General features: G+C 41.9%; 1 protein-coding gene across 2 annotated transcripts in view; it reads left to right on the top strand.

The window, feature by feature from the left end:
* LTBP1 (latent transforming growth factor beta binding protein 1) overlaps positions 1 to 18760 on the top strand; it is a 548083-nt gene that overhangs the window by 384199 nt on the left and 145124 nt on the right. For both annotated transcript variants that reach the window (XM_073627728.1, XM_073627727.1), the window contains one exon: positions 1494 to 1616. In XM_073627728.1, coding sequence (XP_073483829.1) covers positions 1494 to 1616 — 123 coding nt within the window. The remainder of the gene's footprint in view (positions 1 to 1493; positions 1617 to 18760) is intronic.

Below are 18760 nucleotides of genomic sequence, written 5' to 3'. Positions count from 1 at the left end.
ACGCCAGATGTGAACCTGCCAGTTTCCAGGTTCAAGAACAAACTGGACAAGTTTGTCTCCAGGTACAAGGATCCTCTAGAGGAGACAATGAATGCTCTTGTGGCTCCTTAGATTAGCACGCCTTCATTGGTTTTCTGCAAACACTGAAATAGTACTTTTAATCATTTATAATAAGTAAGGGTCCCTACACTAAACCTTGGGGTACACCACTAATAACCTTAGACCATTAACAGTATGAATCAGTAATCATTACTCTCTGAATATGGTTTTTAGCCATTTTTCTATCCATTTACAAACGGAATCTTCTAAGCTGGTAGACTTTAACTTGCACATTAGCCATGTGTGGGAAACTATGTCAAATGTGTTTGCGAAATCTCTGTATACTATATCCACAGCCACTCAAATATCTAAGTATTTGCTTAAAAAGAAATCATATTTATTTGACAACTTCAGTCTTTTGTAAATTCATACTGTCTATTGCATTTATCAAAATATTGTTTTCCAGCAAAAACTCTTCTATCCAGTCTTTTATTAAACGCTCCAGTTAAACTAACCAGTATGTAGTTACTTGGTAAAGACTTCGATCCCCTTTTAAATATAGGCACCACATTGGTCTTGCACCAATCTAGTGGTACCACGACTGTTATTAAAGAGTCTCCAAAAAAATTAGAAACAATGGCTTTTCAAAACACAGAGCTCAACTATTTGATGACGCATGGGTGTAAGCCATCTGGGCCAAGTGCTTTATTTATCTTTATTATATATATAATTATAGATATCAGTAGTAAATTTGTAAGCTTAGGCAAAAGAGGGTAAATTGGCTTTGCACAGAAAGAAAAATATGGATCGATAATGTTTGTATACCAGACTGGACCTAAACAACAACCAAAATGGTCATATAAATCCAGCCAGCATCATTCCCAATTCTTGAATTCTGGAGATAACTCTGCTATTCCAAGATAAGGAAAACGCTGAATGCTCACTATATACGTACATTTCTATTATAAACAAATTAGCTCATACCCAAGGAAGCAGTTAAGAAAGTGCCCACTTCTCAAGGTTTCACTGTGATGTCTACTGCAATGTTCTGTGGTTTTCAGCCACTCATATCCACTCCAATTCACATCATTCATTGGAAGTAATAGAAATGCCTACCAAGTTGTTCTTTCATTCTTTTCACACATTTCAGCGCATTTTTTTTATTTATGTAATATGAATTGCACTTTCTTTCGTTGACACATTTTTCATAGTTTTTTTTAGAAAGAGTTGTCAGTTGACCAAGGCAAATAACATTTTTTTCATTATTTTGACGATAGAATACAAATATGTCTTGTTTTTTTTTTTTAGTAACATAGTCCTTGTCTATATGTATATCTATTGATCAGTAATTATGTTGTTGTTCCATTGTCTTTCTTTATAATGGTCAGGTTTGTTTAACAAGTTCAGCGTTGATTTATTATACATTCAGTATCACTTTTTTTTTAAAATTACAGATATTAATGAATGCTACATGCAAGGTATTTGTCCAAACGGGGACTGTTTAAATTCTCCGGGAAGCTATAGGTGCACCTGCAAACAAGGGTTTGTTCCAGATCCTACATATTCATCTTGCATTGGTAAGTAAGAACATTAATTCATCCCACTTTTTTACCTTCTACTGAACCTTATCTACTCACTATTAAAACGCTGGAAGACTTAGAAAATGAAAAAATCCTATTTTCTTCTGCTCCTTCCATTGCTGAGCATTTTAGCACTGAGTACTAAATAAAACGTAGACATGATAGACTATAAATGTTCTTGCGTATGTACCACAAGGAAGTGAAACATCTTTTTACTAGTCATACATAATGGAACATAGAATTGAGTATTTAGGTACCTCGGATTATGCTTCTACCTTCAGTAGACTGGACATTTGCAAACACAGCTGTAAGGACAACCTGGTATTACCCCACCTACTACCAGCATGCCTTTTTTTTTTCCTAGTGTCCTAGGAGAAAGCACAGCTTCTCTCTTTTGTAAGAGAAATAAACCTTTTCCACTATATTTAAAGACTTTTTTTAGCAAGATTCTCGGGCTTATTTTGCAGCTTCCCAGATTGGCTGATCCACTGTATAATTTTGGAAGTTGTACCAGGACTCCGCTGTGAGAACTGAAATGTGCCAGCTTTGCACTAGACTCTGCATTAGGTGCACCCTTAGACACATATGGTGTAACATCTGGGTTAGCTGCAACGTGCTTTACAGGTCCAGGGCCATGGACTTGAAACTACCTGCATCAGCCACACCTAAAGTTACCAGTCTTTTAACTTTCTCTAAAAAGTGCTCAACATGTTAAGACTGACTTAAAGAGGAAGTAAACCCTGGTGGGCTTTACTTCCTGTTTATTTCCCTGCAAAGGTAAAACATAATGGGCTACTATGCATCTTCACCCCCTTCACCCCTCTTCCTTCTGGCGCCGCAAACTCCAGCTCTGTGACTGGCTGGAGTCGCTTGACGTCACTCCCACGCATGCCGCCAGTCACGGCATGACCCCTATTAGAAAAGGCACGATGTGCCCTTTCTAAAGTGCGCATGCACCATAGACATTGGCGCATGGGCCGTAGTCCTCGGCCCTCGGCTTTTTTGTAAATATCTCCTAAACCATGGAGGTTTAGGAGATATTTCAAGCAGCTACAGGTAAGCCTTAATATAGGCTTACCTATAGGTAAAAGTGGTTGTACAGGGTGTACAACCACTTTAAGTGCATTGCAATCGGTCTTGTGTAGTGATTACCCTAACCTGGAAAAAGTCTTTGCTACTCATAAACTTTTTGCCCAACAATAACCTGTGGAGGAGTGGTTCCTAAAAAAAGTAATATGTCCTTGTGGTGGCAAACAATAATAAACATAATTGCACTGTGCCTACTTAAAAAAAAATGATAAAAATAAAATAAATAATGAAGATTCTGTCTTCAATCTTAAACAACAAACAAAATTAAATATTAAGGAAGCGCTTTATATGCGTTCCACTAACATAAATTTTCCACTTACTTCCTGCTAATTGTAATAATGCCATTGTGTTCCTGATCTTAGCATCATATTGAAAATATTGCCCTTCTGAACTTTATTCACTTCCTTTATATATGTAAAGGTTTTAGTCCTGTCTCCCTGTTCCCTTATCCCTTAGACCTTTCAGCTGGACTTGTTCTATCCTATCAATATCTTTTTTAAGCGAGGTTTCCTGAACTGGACACTGTATTCTAAATGAGGTTTGACTAAAGATCTGTATAGGGGAATCCGGACCTCCTTCCTCCTGCTGTTGATCCCTCTAGTGATGCATCCTAGAAGTTTATTTGCTTTTCCCACTGCATAGCCATATTGTTTGCTCTGAAATAAGGGTTTCTTTTTCCCTAGGAACATTATTTTACATTTAGAAACATTGAACTGAAGGTTCAACTGCTTTGACCAATCTTCATGCAGTGCCAAATGTTGTTCCATGTTGCAGACACCTCCAGGGTTATCAACCATCTGGGGGAGATTTACTAAAACTAGTGCACATGGAATCTGGTGCAGCTGTGCATAGTAACCAATCAGCTTCTAACTTCAGCTTGTTCAATTAAGCTTTAAAGTAGTTGTTAAGCTCCACTCCGGGTGCACAGCTGATTGCCCTCCTCTCTTCTGTCTCGGCTCATAGCTGCAGTGGGTGGGGCCAAGCCATCCCGCTGACATCAGCTGGGGAGGAGGGGGAGAGAGGAGAGAGAGCCAACAATCAGCTGGGCGCTAGGAGCTGTTTATACAGCTACAGAGCGGCTGAGTTTATACATTACACAGGCACAGGGACAGATATTCTAATGATACAGAGGAGATAAGAAGATTTATGACAGATAATAGAGGAGCAGGGGGAGCTGGCGCAAGTACGAGCAGCGAGGGGAGGGGGAAGGAGGACAGAGGACACAGACAGAGGGAGAGTTGCAGACAGGAGAGCTGCGGCTGACAGAATCACACAAACAGACCATGATGTCAGTGGGAGGGTATAGCCAGGCAGGATCAGCCAGGTTTTTTAGGGTATACAGCCAAATTACACAGCAAGCACTGTGCTGTATAACATGCTTTAAGGTAACAGGATCAGGTTTTTTTTTTTTTTTTTTTTTTTGGGTCAACAAACACTTTAACAAAAAAACCTAGAAGCTGATTGGTTACTATGCACAAGTTGCACCAAATTCCGTGTACACCAGTTTTAGTGAATCTCCCCCTAGTGTCATCAGCAAGAAGACATACTTTACCCATTAAACCTTTAGTTATATCACATATACAGTACATAGATAAGGTAGAACAGGACCCAGCGCAGAACCCTGTCTGTGGTCTTTGTTTTGAATGAACCCCATTTATTTATTTTTGTTCAATAATTTTTTATTGAGAAAAATGAAACAGTATAAACAATACATCATGTTCCATGGTGTAACATACTTAGTAAATGAACTGATAGTCATAATGTAGAGAGTTTTAACTTGTCCTAATTGACAATCATGTATACCATTAATACACCGTAAGAGGTAATAGAAGAAAAAAAACACAGTGTTAGATAAAGAGGGGGGGGGGTGCCTCATTCATTTACGGATAGTTAAAATGATGAATGTATGGAACATCATTCTTAGTGAGTCGACATAATTTCCAAAAAAGCAGCAGAGTATTTAAAGGCGAACCAGCAGGCCCAAATTTTATTAGAAATGGGAGAAAGATATCTGAGATCATATGTAAGGTCTTCCATGTAGTATATGTGATCCACTACTTGAAGCCATTGTCGGATTGTTGGGATAGTGTTTCCAAAATTTTGGTATAAGCGTTTTTGCAGCGTTCAGTAAATGTGGTGTGATAGATTTGACTATAACAGATGTCAACGTGGCTCTAAGGGATAATTTTTTTCACCTAAAATAAAAAAAGATATTATACTTACCTGCTCTATGCAATGGAATTGCACAGAGTGGCCCCAAACCTCCTCTTCTGGGGTCCCCCACCGGTCCTTTCTGCTCCTCCTGTTCTGTCTGCCCCCATAGCAAGCCATTTGCTATGAGGGTAAACATGTTTGCTTGCTCCCGAGCTGGGCTGCATGCTTCCATAAACACACACAGTGCGGCTTGGCACCCTCTCTCTGCTATCAGGATTTGATTAACATCAGATGGAACCAATGGGCTCTTGATGCTGCCTCTGTGTCCTGTGAATTCAGGGAGAGAGGAAAGAATCACTGCAGATGGGTACAGCGCTGGATTAAGTGAAGACTTGGGTAGGTATTTAAAGAGATGGGAGGGTGTTGCTACTGGGACATTTTTTACCTTATTGCAGGGAATGCATTAGGGTAAAACATGTTATGACTTTAGAACCAGTTTAAACTCACTGGCCTGTAATTGCCAGCTTCTACCATGCTGCCCTTCTTGTGGATAGGTATATTAGCTGTCTGCCAGTTATGGAGAACTTCTGTTAAAAAACTTTAATTAAAAAGATTAGTTAATGGTCCAACAGCTATATCTCAAAATTCTCTTAGAACTCTGAGATGAATACCATCAGGACCCATTACTTTAATAAGCTTTAATCAAACCAGTTAACCTGCTACCTCTGTCTCTAGAAATCCTGAAAATGAGCCATCATTACAAGAACCAATATGACCCCCCCAACTTTTCATTTATTTCTGAAGAAAAGTAATTGTTTAAATGGTTTGTTACATTCAGGTATCCCTCAACATAAGTGTTGTGTCCAGTTTTAATTTTAGTGATACCATCGTATTTTGCCTTCTATTGCTAATGTACCTAAAAAAGGTTTTGTCCTCCTACTTAATAGATTTAGCAATTACCTCCTCTTCCTGTGCTTTAGCAGGAGTGATAATGTGTTTTGTCTCCCTTTGTCTATTTTTATACACTCCTCTATCAACTACACTTCCTATTTCCTTGAATCTCCTGTATGCTGATTTTTTTTCTTTACTATCCTACTTACCGCTGTAGTGAATAATATTGTTTTTTCTTCCATTTATTTTTTACCAATTTGCCTGATATATAATATAGTTGCCTCCAGGATGGTAGACTTCAACAGTGCCTACTGATTACTAACTCCTGTCCTTTTACTCAAAAACTTGGTTGGGCTTTTTACTAACTTTTTCAGAGAAACCCCATTCATTGCCTCCATCACATCCCTGTTCCTGCTTGTAATTGCAATTTCAGAATTCCAGTTAATGTCAGGCATGTTGAAGTCACCCACAATTAAAACCTCTCTCGTCAATGCCATTTGGGTTATCTCGTCATTCAACGGATTATCATAGTCTTCAGTCTGTCCTGGGGGTCTGTATATTACGCCAATTATAAGGGAAGGTCCCTCTCTGGTTGGAAGGCAGACCCAGAGAGTTTCAAGTATTTCAATTGTTTTTTTGCATGAACATTAGCCTTTTGATATTTTTGACATATATGGCAACTCCACCTCCCCTTTCTTACACTGTCTTTCCTATTTAGTGTGTACCCTGGTATAGTTATGTCCCAGTCATTTGAATCCTTGAACCATGCCTCTTTAATCACAACAATAAGGACCTGGCCCAAATTCAGAAAATCCTTCTGTACAGAGCACACATCAATCTGGGACAAACTCATTGGTACCAAGGTGCACAACAACATCAACATTGTACTCTTGACTAGTGTTCCTGACAATGTTTAACCACTTCCCGCCCACCATATAACAAAATGACGGCCGCAAAGTGGTTAAGTTATCCTGACTGGATGTCATATGACATCCAGCAGGATAAGCCGCTAGCACGCACCCGCGGGGGTGTGTGGTGTGGCGACCGGTGATGTGGTGTGTCAGTCTGACACACCACATCTCTGATCCTGGTAAAGAGCCTCTGACGTAGGCTCTTTACCATGTGTTCAGCTGTGTCCAATCACAGCTGATCACAGTGTAAATAGGCCATAAGGTGAACTAGGAAAAAATAAATTTTCGCTCCCACACTTGGGAACTACTTTTTAAATGCATTTTTGCATAGACAACACCCCTGTGGACTTTATGTTAAAAGTTCTCCACAAAATATCCTGCAGTTTTTTTGTCACGTCCCATAAATGTATGTAATTGTAAACCAAAAAACAAAAATCTTATGGTGCTGGTTTTGCTTGTAACTTTATTTCTATTAGTTTTAGCAACACAAAATATCTCTCAAACTGACATTTACACATGTGTGTAACATTTGAGACAGGTATTGGTGCATTCGTATACTCCAGTGTGAATGTAGACCATGAAATATGGCAAAGTTGTATAAAATACGCTTCAACTTTGCAGATTGTCACCAAGCAAAACTAAACATACACATTGTAAATGTATCAAAACTGAAATGTTGTATTCATCAAAAATTTCAGTAGGCACTGTGTAATCAAAGAAAGTTAAAAAAGCAGCACACTTTGCCACAAGTTGGCTGAAATTACTCAAAATGCAAAACCCATCCCTCTCAATGCCAAATAATGCCAAAAATGTACAATTCTACAAAAGATCTAGGGAATAAAATGGCAGTCAATGCAAATTTTTATTTGCGCAGCAATTTTCAAATGCCTTTTTTGGGGGAAAAAGAGCAGTTTAATGAATTAAAAAAAACAAAGCACTGAAGTTAGCCCAATTTTTTTTGTACAATGTGAAAGATAATGTTGCACCAAGTAGATAGATACCTAACATGTAATGCTTTAAAATTGCACACTCGTGGAATGGCATGAACCTTCGGTACTTAAAAATATGTGGGCGCGATGTACGTATGCGTTCGCTTCTGTGTGCAAGCACGCAGGGATGGGGGGCACTTTAAATTTTTTTTTTTATTGTTTATTTTATTTTCATGTTTTTATTTTTACACTTTCCCTTTACAGTTCTTTTTTTGGATCATTTTTATTCCTATTACAAGGAATGTAACACTCCTTGTAATAGGAATAGGGCATGACAGGTCCTCTTTATGGAGAGATCTGGCATCTATAAAACCCCAAATGTCTCCTCCAGGCTGAAAAGCCTGAGATAAAAAAAAAAAAGAAACGATCTCGGCTTTCCAGCTAGGTACGCAGCAGTATTTACAACTGCAGGTCGGACATGCCGTCATAATGCCATGCCTGGGCCTCCGAGAGTCATAGAGACTGCCAGGGACCATCTGGTCACTGGTATTCTCTATGGTGAACTTCCGTCGGCAGGGAATTCCTTCTCCAGCTCGTCGATTGCACGGGGCGAGCTGGTAGAAGCACCGGAGGGCGGTGGGAGGCGGGGGGGGGCATCCCCTCCAGCCACCAGTAAGAACCATCAAACGGCTCAACTGCCGCTTTGATTGTTCTTACGGTGCAGGGCTGAAAAGATCAATATCGGGATGATGCCTGTAGGTGCAGACATCATTCCGGTATAACCACTGAAACAAGAGGATGCCCATGTAACCAAAAAAACGAAAATCTTATGGTGCTGGTTTTGCCTGTAACTTTATTTCTATTCATTTTAGCAACACAAAATATCTCTTAAACTGACATTTACACATGTGCGTAACATTTGAGACAGGTATTGGTGCATTAGTATACTCAAGAGTGAATGTAGACCATAAAATATGGCAAAGTTGTAGAAAATACGCTTCAACTTCACAGATTGGAACCAAGAAAAATTAAACATACACATTGCAAGTGTATCAAAACTGAGATGCTGTATTCATCAATTTTTAGTAGGCACTGTGTAATCAATGAAAGTTAAAAAAGCAGCACACTTTGCCACAAGTCTGAAATGACTCAAAATGCAACCTCATCCCTCTCAATGCCAAATAATGCCAAAAATTGACAATTCTACAAAAGATTCATTACAGCTCAAAAATCACCCTAAAATATGAAACAGTGTCTTCACTCATCAGTCTCATTACTGTCATCAGAGCTATTGTCCAATGTAGTGCTCCCCCCCTCCGATGCCACATTTGGTGCTTTTCAAGGAGGAGGGGGAACAGGTACCTGTTTTGACAGTACCGTTCCCCACTTCTGGAGACAGTGGAGGAAGTTCAGCCCCCCTCCTCCTCCTTCCTCTGCCACCAGGCCAATTAGAAAGCACAGCGTGCTTCGTGCATGCACAGTATAGAACTTTCTGTGATCCCAAAAGACTTCACTGCTGGTTTCCCTCACCAGGGGGACCTCCTCTTTAAGTCTTCAGCAGGATTTACCACGTAGGTTGTATTTTTTCACAGGGCTTGGCAACAAAACAAGGATCATTGACTTAGCTAATGTGTCATCAGCTCTTGGCACCAGTGTGTGTTTGGCACTTATTGGGATCCATGCCTTCTCAGGTTGTGACTCTACAAGCACCTTTTATGCCAAAGACAAAAGAAAGGCATGTTCTGTTGCTTGCAAGAAAGAGGAATACCTGACTGCATTTACAAATCTGGGTAGCAGTTTTTACCTGGGCCAGTCTACATTTGAATTACTTTACAAATATGTGTAACACCTGTATGACCAGTCATCTGCAAACAATGTGAATGATGCAAGATACACTCTGTATGGTATCGTCAGCTTTGCCAGAACTATCCATGCCTCTGACAAGTGATACCCTTTGCCCTTTTACAGTGTTGGTAAAGTACCAAGCAGCCATAATGAGACATTCTCTGAAGGTATGATGTGTGCCCCATCACCTATTGGTAATGGATGGCTCCTCGAGGATGGGAAGTTAACAGTGACTTGGATGACTAGAAATCCCTCCCCTGAAAGTGTGTTGCAGGTAGTCCACTGCAGTTGCAAGCAAGGCAAATGTGAGACTGGAAGATGCTCCTGTATGTCTGTAGGACTGTCTTGTACTGATTTATGTCGGTGCAAAAATTGTGCAAATGCTTCCCAAGAAAAAGTGACAGTGATAAGGTTGAGACTGATGAGTGAAGACACTTTTTGGTATTTTAGGGTGATTTTTGAGTTGTAGTGAATCTTTTGTAGAATAGTACATTTTTGGCATTAACCACTTCCCATCAGGAGAGCGTACATGGATGTCCTCTTGTTTCAGTGGTTTTACTGATCCCAGCATTAATCTTTTAAGCAGGCGATTGCCTATACCGTAAGAACAATCATTGCGGCAGTTCAGCCACTTGACTGATCTTACAGGTGGCTGGAGGGGATGTCCCCCTGCTCCCGCCCGCTGCTTCTACTGGCTTGCCCCTGTGCGATCGGCGAGCTGGAGAAGGAATTTGCAGCCTGCGGAAGTTCGCCATAGGGAATACGTTGACCAGCTGGTCCCCGGCAGTCTCTATGATTCTCAGAGGCCCAGGCATGATGTTATGACTTCATGTCCGGCTTGGCAGTTGTAAATACTGGCATGTACTAGAAAGGCTGAGATCGTTTCTCTTTTTTTTTTATACCAGTTTTCCCAGCCTGGAGGAGAGATGTGGTCCTATAGACGCCAGATCTCTCCATAAAGAGGACCTGTCATGCCCTATTCCTATTACAAGGGATGTTTTCATTCCTTGTAATAGGAATAAAAATGATCAACCAAAAAAAAAAAAAAATTTTAAGGGAAAGTGTAAAAATGAAAACATAAATAAAATAAACAATAAAAACAATGAAAACACTGCCATCCCCGCGTGCTCGCACACAGAAGTGAACGCATACGTACATCGCGCCCACATATGTAAACGGTGTTCAATCCACACATGTGAGGTATCGCCGCGAACATTAGAGTGAGCTCAACAATTCTATCCCGAGACTTCCTCTGTAACTCTAAACAGGTAACCTGTAAATATTTTTAAATTGTTGCCAAGGAGATTCTTAAGTACTGAAGTTTGGTGCCATTCCACGAGTGTGCGCAATTTTAAAGCATGACACTTTAGGTATCTATCTACTTGGCGTAACATCTTTTTTGTTTTGTTTTGTTTCTTTAATTCATGAAACTGTTTTTTTTCGCCCAAAAAACACGCTTGAGAAATTGCTGCTCAAATACCATGTGACATAAAAAGTTGCAACGACTGCCATTTCATTCCCTAGAGTCTCTACAAAAAAAAATGTATAATTTTTGGGGGTTCTGAGTAATATTCTAAAAAAAAAAAAAATGATGATTTTTACATGTAGCAGCGGAGTGCCAGAATGGGCCCGGATGGCAAGTGGTTAAGGGGGTGGGGTTGCATTTTGAGTATTTTCAGGCAACTTGTGGCAAAGTGTGCTGCTTTTTTAACGTTCTTTGATTACACAGTGCCTAGTATGGATGAGCCCACGGTTCGAGTTGAACGTAAGTTCGTCACAAACATCGGGTTTTTGTTTGCTTGCAAATGAACCGAACATATGGGGCGTTTGCGGGAAATTCGAGCGCCGCCGAATGCCCCATAATGCACTGCGAGATCGCAATGCATTGACGTCTGATGATTGGGCAAAGCATGCACATGGCTCAGGGGGACTAAGTCCACGCCCCACAATATATAAGGCTGCTTGCATAGCAGCCGTGTATAGTGTGAGGACGGAGATAGATTGAACTAGATTAGGCAGGTTAGTTAGTGGCGTGCAGGCAGTGTATTTAATATATATTGTGAGAGTGATGGTCTCTGGTCTCTGAAAATGAGGGTAAAATGGACACAGGACTGTCAAAGAGGCAGTTTGAGAAGTTCCAGCAGAAGATTTGTGAGTAGAGAAAGCTATGCTTTAAGTTTTCTCTGGATTTTGTAAGTCTGGATTGGGGCTGGAAACCTGAAGACTTCAAAGAGCATTGGGAGGGATGGAGTCTGCAGTCTTGTGTCTGGGCTTTCCACAAGTTCTGCAGGTTGTGTGTGTGTCCAGGTGCACACACTCATTATAAGGCAGATCTGAGCATAGCTCAGGAGACTTGGTGTTGGAGTAGTTGCTGCAGCCAGGAGGGAGGTGTGCTACTGTTTAAAAACCCAGGCAATATCCTTGAGATGGCACTCCATGGGGGAGAGGTTCCAGGTCAGTGGACTGAGAGAGTTGGGCAAGCTGAGAGAGTTGGGGAGACCATAGCGGTGAGACAACTGAAAGAGAGAGTCCTGGGGACCAGAGGGGACTGTGAGTCTTGGAGGAGTGTGAAAGCCTGGAGTGTCAGGAGAGCCCCCTCCTAGAGGCCAGGAGTGGGCCTGTGCAGCAAGGTACTGTGCCCAAGGCTGAGTGAGCCTTAAGAGCCAGGTGGATTGACATTTTTTCATTTAGTGTATTTCTGCTGGAGAAGAACCCCTGTGGCGGCAATCCATGTGTGTATGAACTTTCATTTTTGTTTGTTTCAACACCCCCCCAATATCACAATATATATACAGTATACGCGCCAAAATGTAAAAAATAAATAAATGGCGTGCCCCCCCCAAATCCATACCAGACCCTTATCCAAGCAAGCAGCCTGGCAGGCCAGGTAGGAGGGACAGACGAGCAACCCCCCTCCCCCCTCCCTCCTGAACCATACCAGGCCACTTGCCCTCAACATGGGGAGGGTGCTTTGGGGTCCCACCCAAAGCACCTTGTCCCCATGTTGATGGGGACAAGGGCCTCATCCCCACAACCCTTGCCCGGTGGTTGTGGGGGTCTGTGGGCGGGGGCTTATCAGAAACTGGAAACCCCCTTTAACAACATACATTGTACCCCTACCCATTCACCAAAAAAATTAAAACCACAAAAGACAGTTTTTGACAATTCCTTTAATAAAAAAGAAGAAAAGAAAAAGTGTTGCGATGCCCATCCATCTTCAATCACAGCGCCAACAGACTCAAAAAATGAAAAAAAAAGCTCCACCTCGATGGGATGTGTCCCGCCGACTGCTGTCTTTTCGCAGTCACAACTGTTATATAGGCAAGGACAGGGCCACCCTGTGACATAATCGAGTGACCCTGCCCCTTCTAATTGATAGCACTCTGTACTTCCAACACCTAAGCCAGCCATAGACAGATCAAAATTAGACTGGCTCAGCAGGAACCGAAGGAATTTCGATCCATCTATGGACATGACTGGTGCAAGGATTTTTGACACCCTAGGCGAAACCTAATTTTGCCGCCCCCTTCATTGGCTCCACCCCTGACTCCACCCCCTTTGCCCTGCCCATGTATATGGTGGGGGTGGCGGAGGTGGAGTTTTTTGTACCGCCTCTCCACCTATTTCTTCAGCCACCTGCGCCTCTGGAACCGGCCTGAAGACAAATAGTGGCAATACAGCACCCCTTTACAATACAGTGCACGCTTTACATCACAGACTTCTTTCCCCTTCACATCACAGCCCCCCTCCTTACATCACAGACCTTCCCCCTTTACAGTGTCCTCAGCCCCCATTCCTTGCATCTCAGTCCCCTTCAGAGCCCCCCTTGTACCCTAGTCCTTTAAACCCCCCCTTTACTTGTATCCCAGTCCCATTTACAGCCCCCCTTCCTTGCACCCCAGTCCCCTCCACAGCCCCCTCCTTGTATCCAAGCCCCTTTTTCCGTGTATCTCAGTTCCCTCCACAGCCCCCCTCCCTGTATACCACTCTCCTCCACAGCCCCCCTCTTTGTATACCAGTCTCCTCCACTGCCGCCCTCCCTGTATAACAGTCTCCTCCACTGCCACCCTCCCTGTATAACAGTCTCCTCCACTGTCCCCCTCCCTGTATACCAGTCTCCTCCACAGCTCCCCTCCCTGTATACGGCTCTTCTACACAGCCCCCCTCCCTGTATGCCAGTCTCCTCCACTGCCCCCCTCCCTGTATACCAGTCTCCTCCACAACCCCCTCCCTGTATACCAGTCTCCTCCACACCCCCATCCTTACCTCAGAAGACCTTCTGTCGTCTACCTGCTGGATGAAAGCGGTGGCAGGGGAAGGAGGAATCACACGGGAGAGGAGAGGACGCCCAGGCAGGCTGTTCTACAGGTTCACTGTCTCCTGCACATGCACTCCCCCCCACACTCTCTCTAGCAATGATACTCTGCAGCCAGCACTGGAACTAGCACTCCAGTGCCGCCACCTCGTATACCTGAGCAGAGAGAGTGGGCGCTGTCATTTTGGAAGTGGCAGCACTTTCTCACCGAGTCCGAATTGAACTTCAAGCAACCTGGGGGTTGAGGTTGGGGCTGGGAAGTGAGTTCTATTTGATTTCTTTGGCAGTCTGTCTGGCAGAACAGCTTGAGTGCTCATTCCTCACCGCCACATGTAGCCAGCATGGCGCCCCTTACTGATGTATGCTCTAGGACATGCGCCTACCTTGCCTATTGGTAGCCCCAGCCCTGTCTATGGACAGGCTGTTGTGCCAAAGTTGATCAATCTATTGACTTCAGTACAATCACTCTGTCAGGTTATTTTTGTTTGATCACGGCCGGCATCTATAGCTGTGTTCTGACAGGTAGTTCCTGTCACCATCTGTATCACATTTTCTTGAGTTTCTTCAATTTCATTCACATGTCTTTGGCTGCAAAAATCTTTTCTTAATAGGTGATCTAGATTTACTGAAATTACAATAATAAGTACTATATTTTGGCAAAAGCAGTACTATGGTTTTTTGAAAGGAGTTTATGTGGCAAGTGACCAAGGTAAAATTATATGTTCTCAGTCAACGACAGTAATTTGCACCTTCTACTTTGGCATGTCTCCAGTTCCTGTCCCTTTTCTTGCCTTATTTCTTTATCCTCAAATATATGTAGGATACTGTATATGTGACATGCTGTGGAAGGGTTATTCTATAATTGTAGACACGACTAGGTTGGCTCAGATTCATATAGATAAACACAGAAACAGAAGAAAGTTTTAAACCCCAATTTTCTCATAAAATTTCAAATCATATATCTTTCTTCGTTCCAGATATTATATGCAGGAACATTTTTGAGTATATTTTTCCTTTCAACACCTGGCAGCCAAGCAGTAGAAATTTTGTAGCACAGACCAGAACATCAGTGCTTGAGAAAATATTCATTTGTTTTTTCTTTCTGATACATATTTGTGAAGCAGTTTTGGAAAGATTTGGAATTAAATGTTTTTAATTTACATTTGGATTTCATGGAGTATGATTGCTTTCCTTGTCTGGTAAACCCTGTACTGAATATCCTATTCGACTTCTGAACTGATTTTCTTCCCCTGAGAATGCAAAAAGGAACTGGGGTGTATCTTAAATGCAAACCATTTTCCCCTTAACCCCTTTGTATTCTGAAATCATTAATGTCTAGATGCCCAGGCCAAAAAAATATTAAAGTTGTTTATTTTAGGTTTTGCATAGTTAGTAAAACAGTGACACAGAGCTCTGTATCCAAAGGAAACCAAAAAAAAAAAAAAAAAATTAGGGCCACAAGGGGTTCAAAAACAAAGAAAAACTAGAGCAAGCAACACTGATACAACCATACAACCATACACACAACATTCATACTTACCCCTTCTCTCATTGGGGACAGGCTTAAATGCGAGATACCAGCTGTCCTGGCATCTGGTGGCTCTCAAGGGGGGATTTTATTAGGGTATCCAATGCATTATGGTTGGCAGTTAGAAATAAAAGCACTGTGAATCAGAACTTACTAATTGTACATGAGAGATGTACAGTAGAAGCAAGTCAAATGTAGCCTTCTTTTGGATATCTTCAAATTAGAGAAGTATAAGATAAGCCTAAAGAGACCATGTCATTAGACCATTCATTTCAACTTTCCAAAAGGTAATGTGTTCATTTAACATATTTTATATTATTTACTTGTAAAGGATACCCTATGTGCAGACATTTAAAAGGCACTCAGGTGGGTGCCGCCATCTTGGATTTGAGGTCAGATACCCTGGGAACTCAAAACTGTCATTCGGGTGGCTGTCCACTTCATCCCCCTCTATGATACATAAAAGTATAGGGCGGTGAGTGGCAAAGGAACTGGGCCAACACAGAAAGGAATTAAACAAAAGGCTAGAAGTAGTAGAAGGGGGAGAGGGAAATGTGGCTGGAGTGATCAAATTTCCTAACAAATTCAGATAAAATAAAGATCATTTTCTGTAAAGAAAAAAACATGCTTCAAGTAGACATTTAAAATACCTGAATGTTTTGTGCTTTTACCTGCAATTTTTTTTTCTTTACTGAAATAAACTAACTTCCTGGCCTCTGTGTCACAGTATCTGGCCTGGTTTTCTATTCTATAGGTTCCAATAGCAATTTTAATGCTTTATTAGTCACTTAAAGCAGAGTTTTACCCTTCCCTCTATTTTTTTAAACCCCTGCTTACCTGCTACGTGGTCTGCACATTTCAGATACTCAACCAACCAGGGGATCCAGCGTTGTGCAGCCTGCCCCCTTCCCCCTTAGTGAATGAAAGATTATGCCTCCTGGGATATGTAATGTATATATCCCAAGAGGCATAGGGAGCATTGTGCACATCATTCGCTACGCTACATAAGTAATGTGCATGCATGGGGGGGGGCAAAGACTTTTGTTAAAAAAAATAGACCTGCTGTACATACTGCCAGTTGCATAAGCTGGAAATTCAAAACATTTCATAAAATGGTCCTTTCACAGTTCAGCATAAAATATATGCTCATGGGCAAACAATAAAGTACTAAACTATAGTCCAAACAGAGATTCCGACTATTGTATGGCCGATAGATTTGCTAGTTGTTCTAAAAAGTCTTGCTCACATTCTGTAAAAATGGCCCTGGAGTAATATGTTAAAGTGGTTGTAAACCCTTACATATACCCAGTGAAGTGACTGAGATGAACAGAGATTAAACAAATCCTTTGTTTAGACAGATGTAGAGAAGAGAAGACTGCAGACAAACAAGTACAACTAAAGTCCAGGATTTATAAATCTTGTCAGAGAGAGAAAAAAGGGGGCAGAGAGCTGAAGTTACACTCTAAGGAGCTCAATGAGGAAAGCTTTCAGAGGTGATTGGAGGGAAGAAACACACTCTATCACACAGCACACAGGAGCAGAGCTGAGGCTGTCAATCTGCTGGAGGTCCCTCCCTTGTCACCATTTTTTTCTCTTGGTGTCAGGAAAAATTATCAGAAAGGACTCATGCTGATAGCAAAAGAACAGGACAGCAGACAGAAATAACACTTTGTGCTCTTAATTGAGACAAGTACACACTTTAGAGGGATATGCTTTGTTCATATTTCATGTTTGAGGTTTACAACCACTCCTTCGGGCAAACATTTGTAACCATACCAACCTCCTACCCCCTTCTCTCCCATCCTCGTAGTCTTCCCCCCTTCCTTACCTGGTGAAAGCAGATATACTCAACTCACCTACATCCCTGGCCCAGGTCCCACACTGCCACTGTTTCTGATGTTTGGGACAGCTGATTCAGCACTGTGATGGTGCCCTGAGACCACTGGTTCTCTGCCATTCCCATGTGATGGTGTTATTCTCTTTTCTTTCCTGAGAGGACCCACCAGTGGCCAACCAACAGGAAGTGACCACGTCTCACAAGCAATGACATGGACATCCAGAGAAGGACCCTTGTAGCGTCACATATGGTGATCCATCACATTTGGCTACCCGCTGGAGTGCGCATGCGCGACACTGCCATATGTGTTCTAACGCTTTTACGATACACTAAAACCGTCAGATAATGTGACGGAACTGACATTGAACTGCGCTTGTGCAGTTAATATGTGGCTCCACCCCTAAGTCCAGGTTCAAGCCCCACCATCCAAGTGGACATAGAGTTAAAATATAATTATGCCGAGCGAAACAAGGCTGTGTCCGAAGCATGGTGAGCGAAGCGAGGCTGTGCCCGAAGCGTGGTGAGCAAAGCGTGGCGAGGGGCCCTGCTGCAAAGTGGCTTGAACCTGGACTTAGGAGTGGAGCCGCTTTGAGTGTGCTGTTTTGTCGTAAAAGTGTTGAAACGCATATGGCGGCGTCGTGCATGCACACTCCAGCGGGTAGCCAAATGTGATGGGTCGCCATATGTGACGCTACACCCTTCCAGGAAATAAACATAGAAGACTGTAGCTGGCAGTGTCACATGACTGCGGCTTCAAATGAGTTAAAAGGGGCATTTAGCTATTTTTTATTTTATTATGGTATGGGATTGTGTAGATAGGATTGTAAAAATTTTGTTTGTTTTCCCCTTTTTATTGGTTGAACTAGATAGACTTGTGTCTTTTTTCAACCAGAGTGGATGGGAGGGACTTATTTTTATCTGGAGAGGGGCTTTAAGTCCTTTTTTCTACATAGTTTCCTTGTAGGTCTATACATGTTTTTAGTTGTTTTGTAGATCTCTTAGCCTACAGTCACACCAGGTATGATTTAAAGTAATGTGATTTAAAGCCCAACTTCAACCACAATTTAATACTACTCCAGCACTTTTTCTAATATGTTTTCAGTGCTACTTCAGTGAGAGGGGCTGTCCATGTCACAGAGAGGAACAGTAATGTTCTGAACAAAAGTTTAATTAGCTAAGGGTTAATAATTAAAATATAACTAAAGGCAACACTTTTTTTTTTAGTTTTGTACACAATGGAGAGGTATTAGAACACCTGTCATTGAAAGTGAAAGTAAAAGAAAATCCCAAATTTTGGGTTGTCCCCAGAAAAGTAATAGAGGGGAAATCCTCCAATGGGGACGCTAGTTCTGGTGACCTGGGGGTCCCCAAGAAATTCCCTTAATTTGCAGGGATTTCCTCTTACTTCCTGTTTGGCTATAGGACAGGAAGTGAAGGGAAATCTCCACAATAAAACACAGATGATGGGAAAAAAAATCTGACAGGGTTTTAAACCTCCATTACTCTATTTAAAATGAAAAAATACGTTTTGCCCATGGTACTTTTAACTTCTTTCAGGCTCAAGTAGTGCTGATGTAGACACAGGTATGATTTGCAGCACGATTTACATTATAGTCTATAGCAGTGAAATGGTGCTAAAGTC

The sequence above is a fragment of the Aquarana catesbeiana genome, linkage group LG04 (genome assembly GCF_042186555.1).
Source record: "Aquarana catesbeiana isolate 2022-GZ linkage group LG04, ASM4218655v1, whole genome shotgun sequence".
NCBI lineage: Eukaryota > Metazoa > Chordata > Amphibia > Anura > Ranidae > Aquarana > Aquarana catesbeiana.
This window is presented reverse-complemented; position numbering and strand designations above follow the sequence as displayed.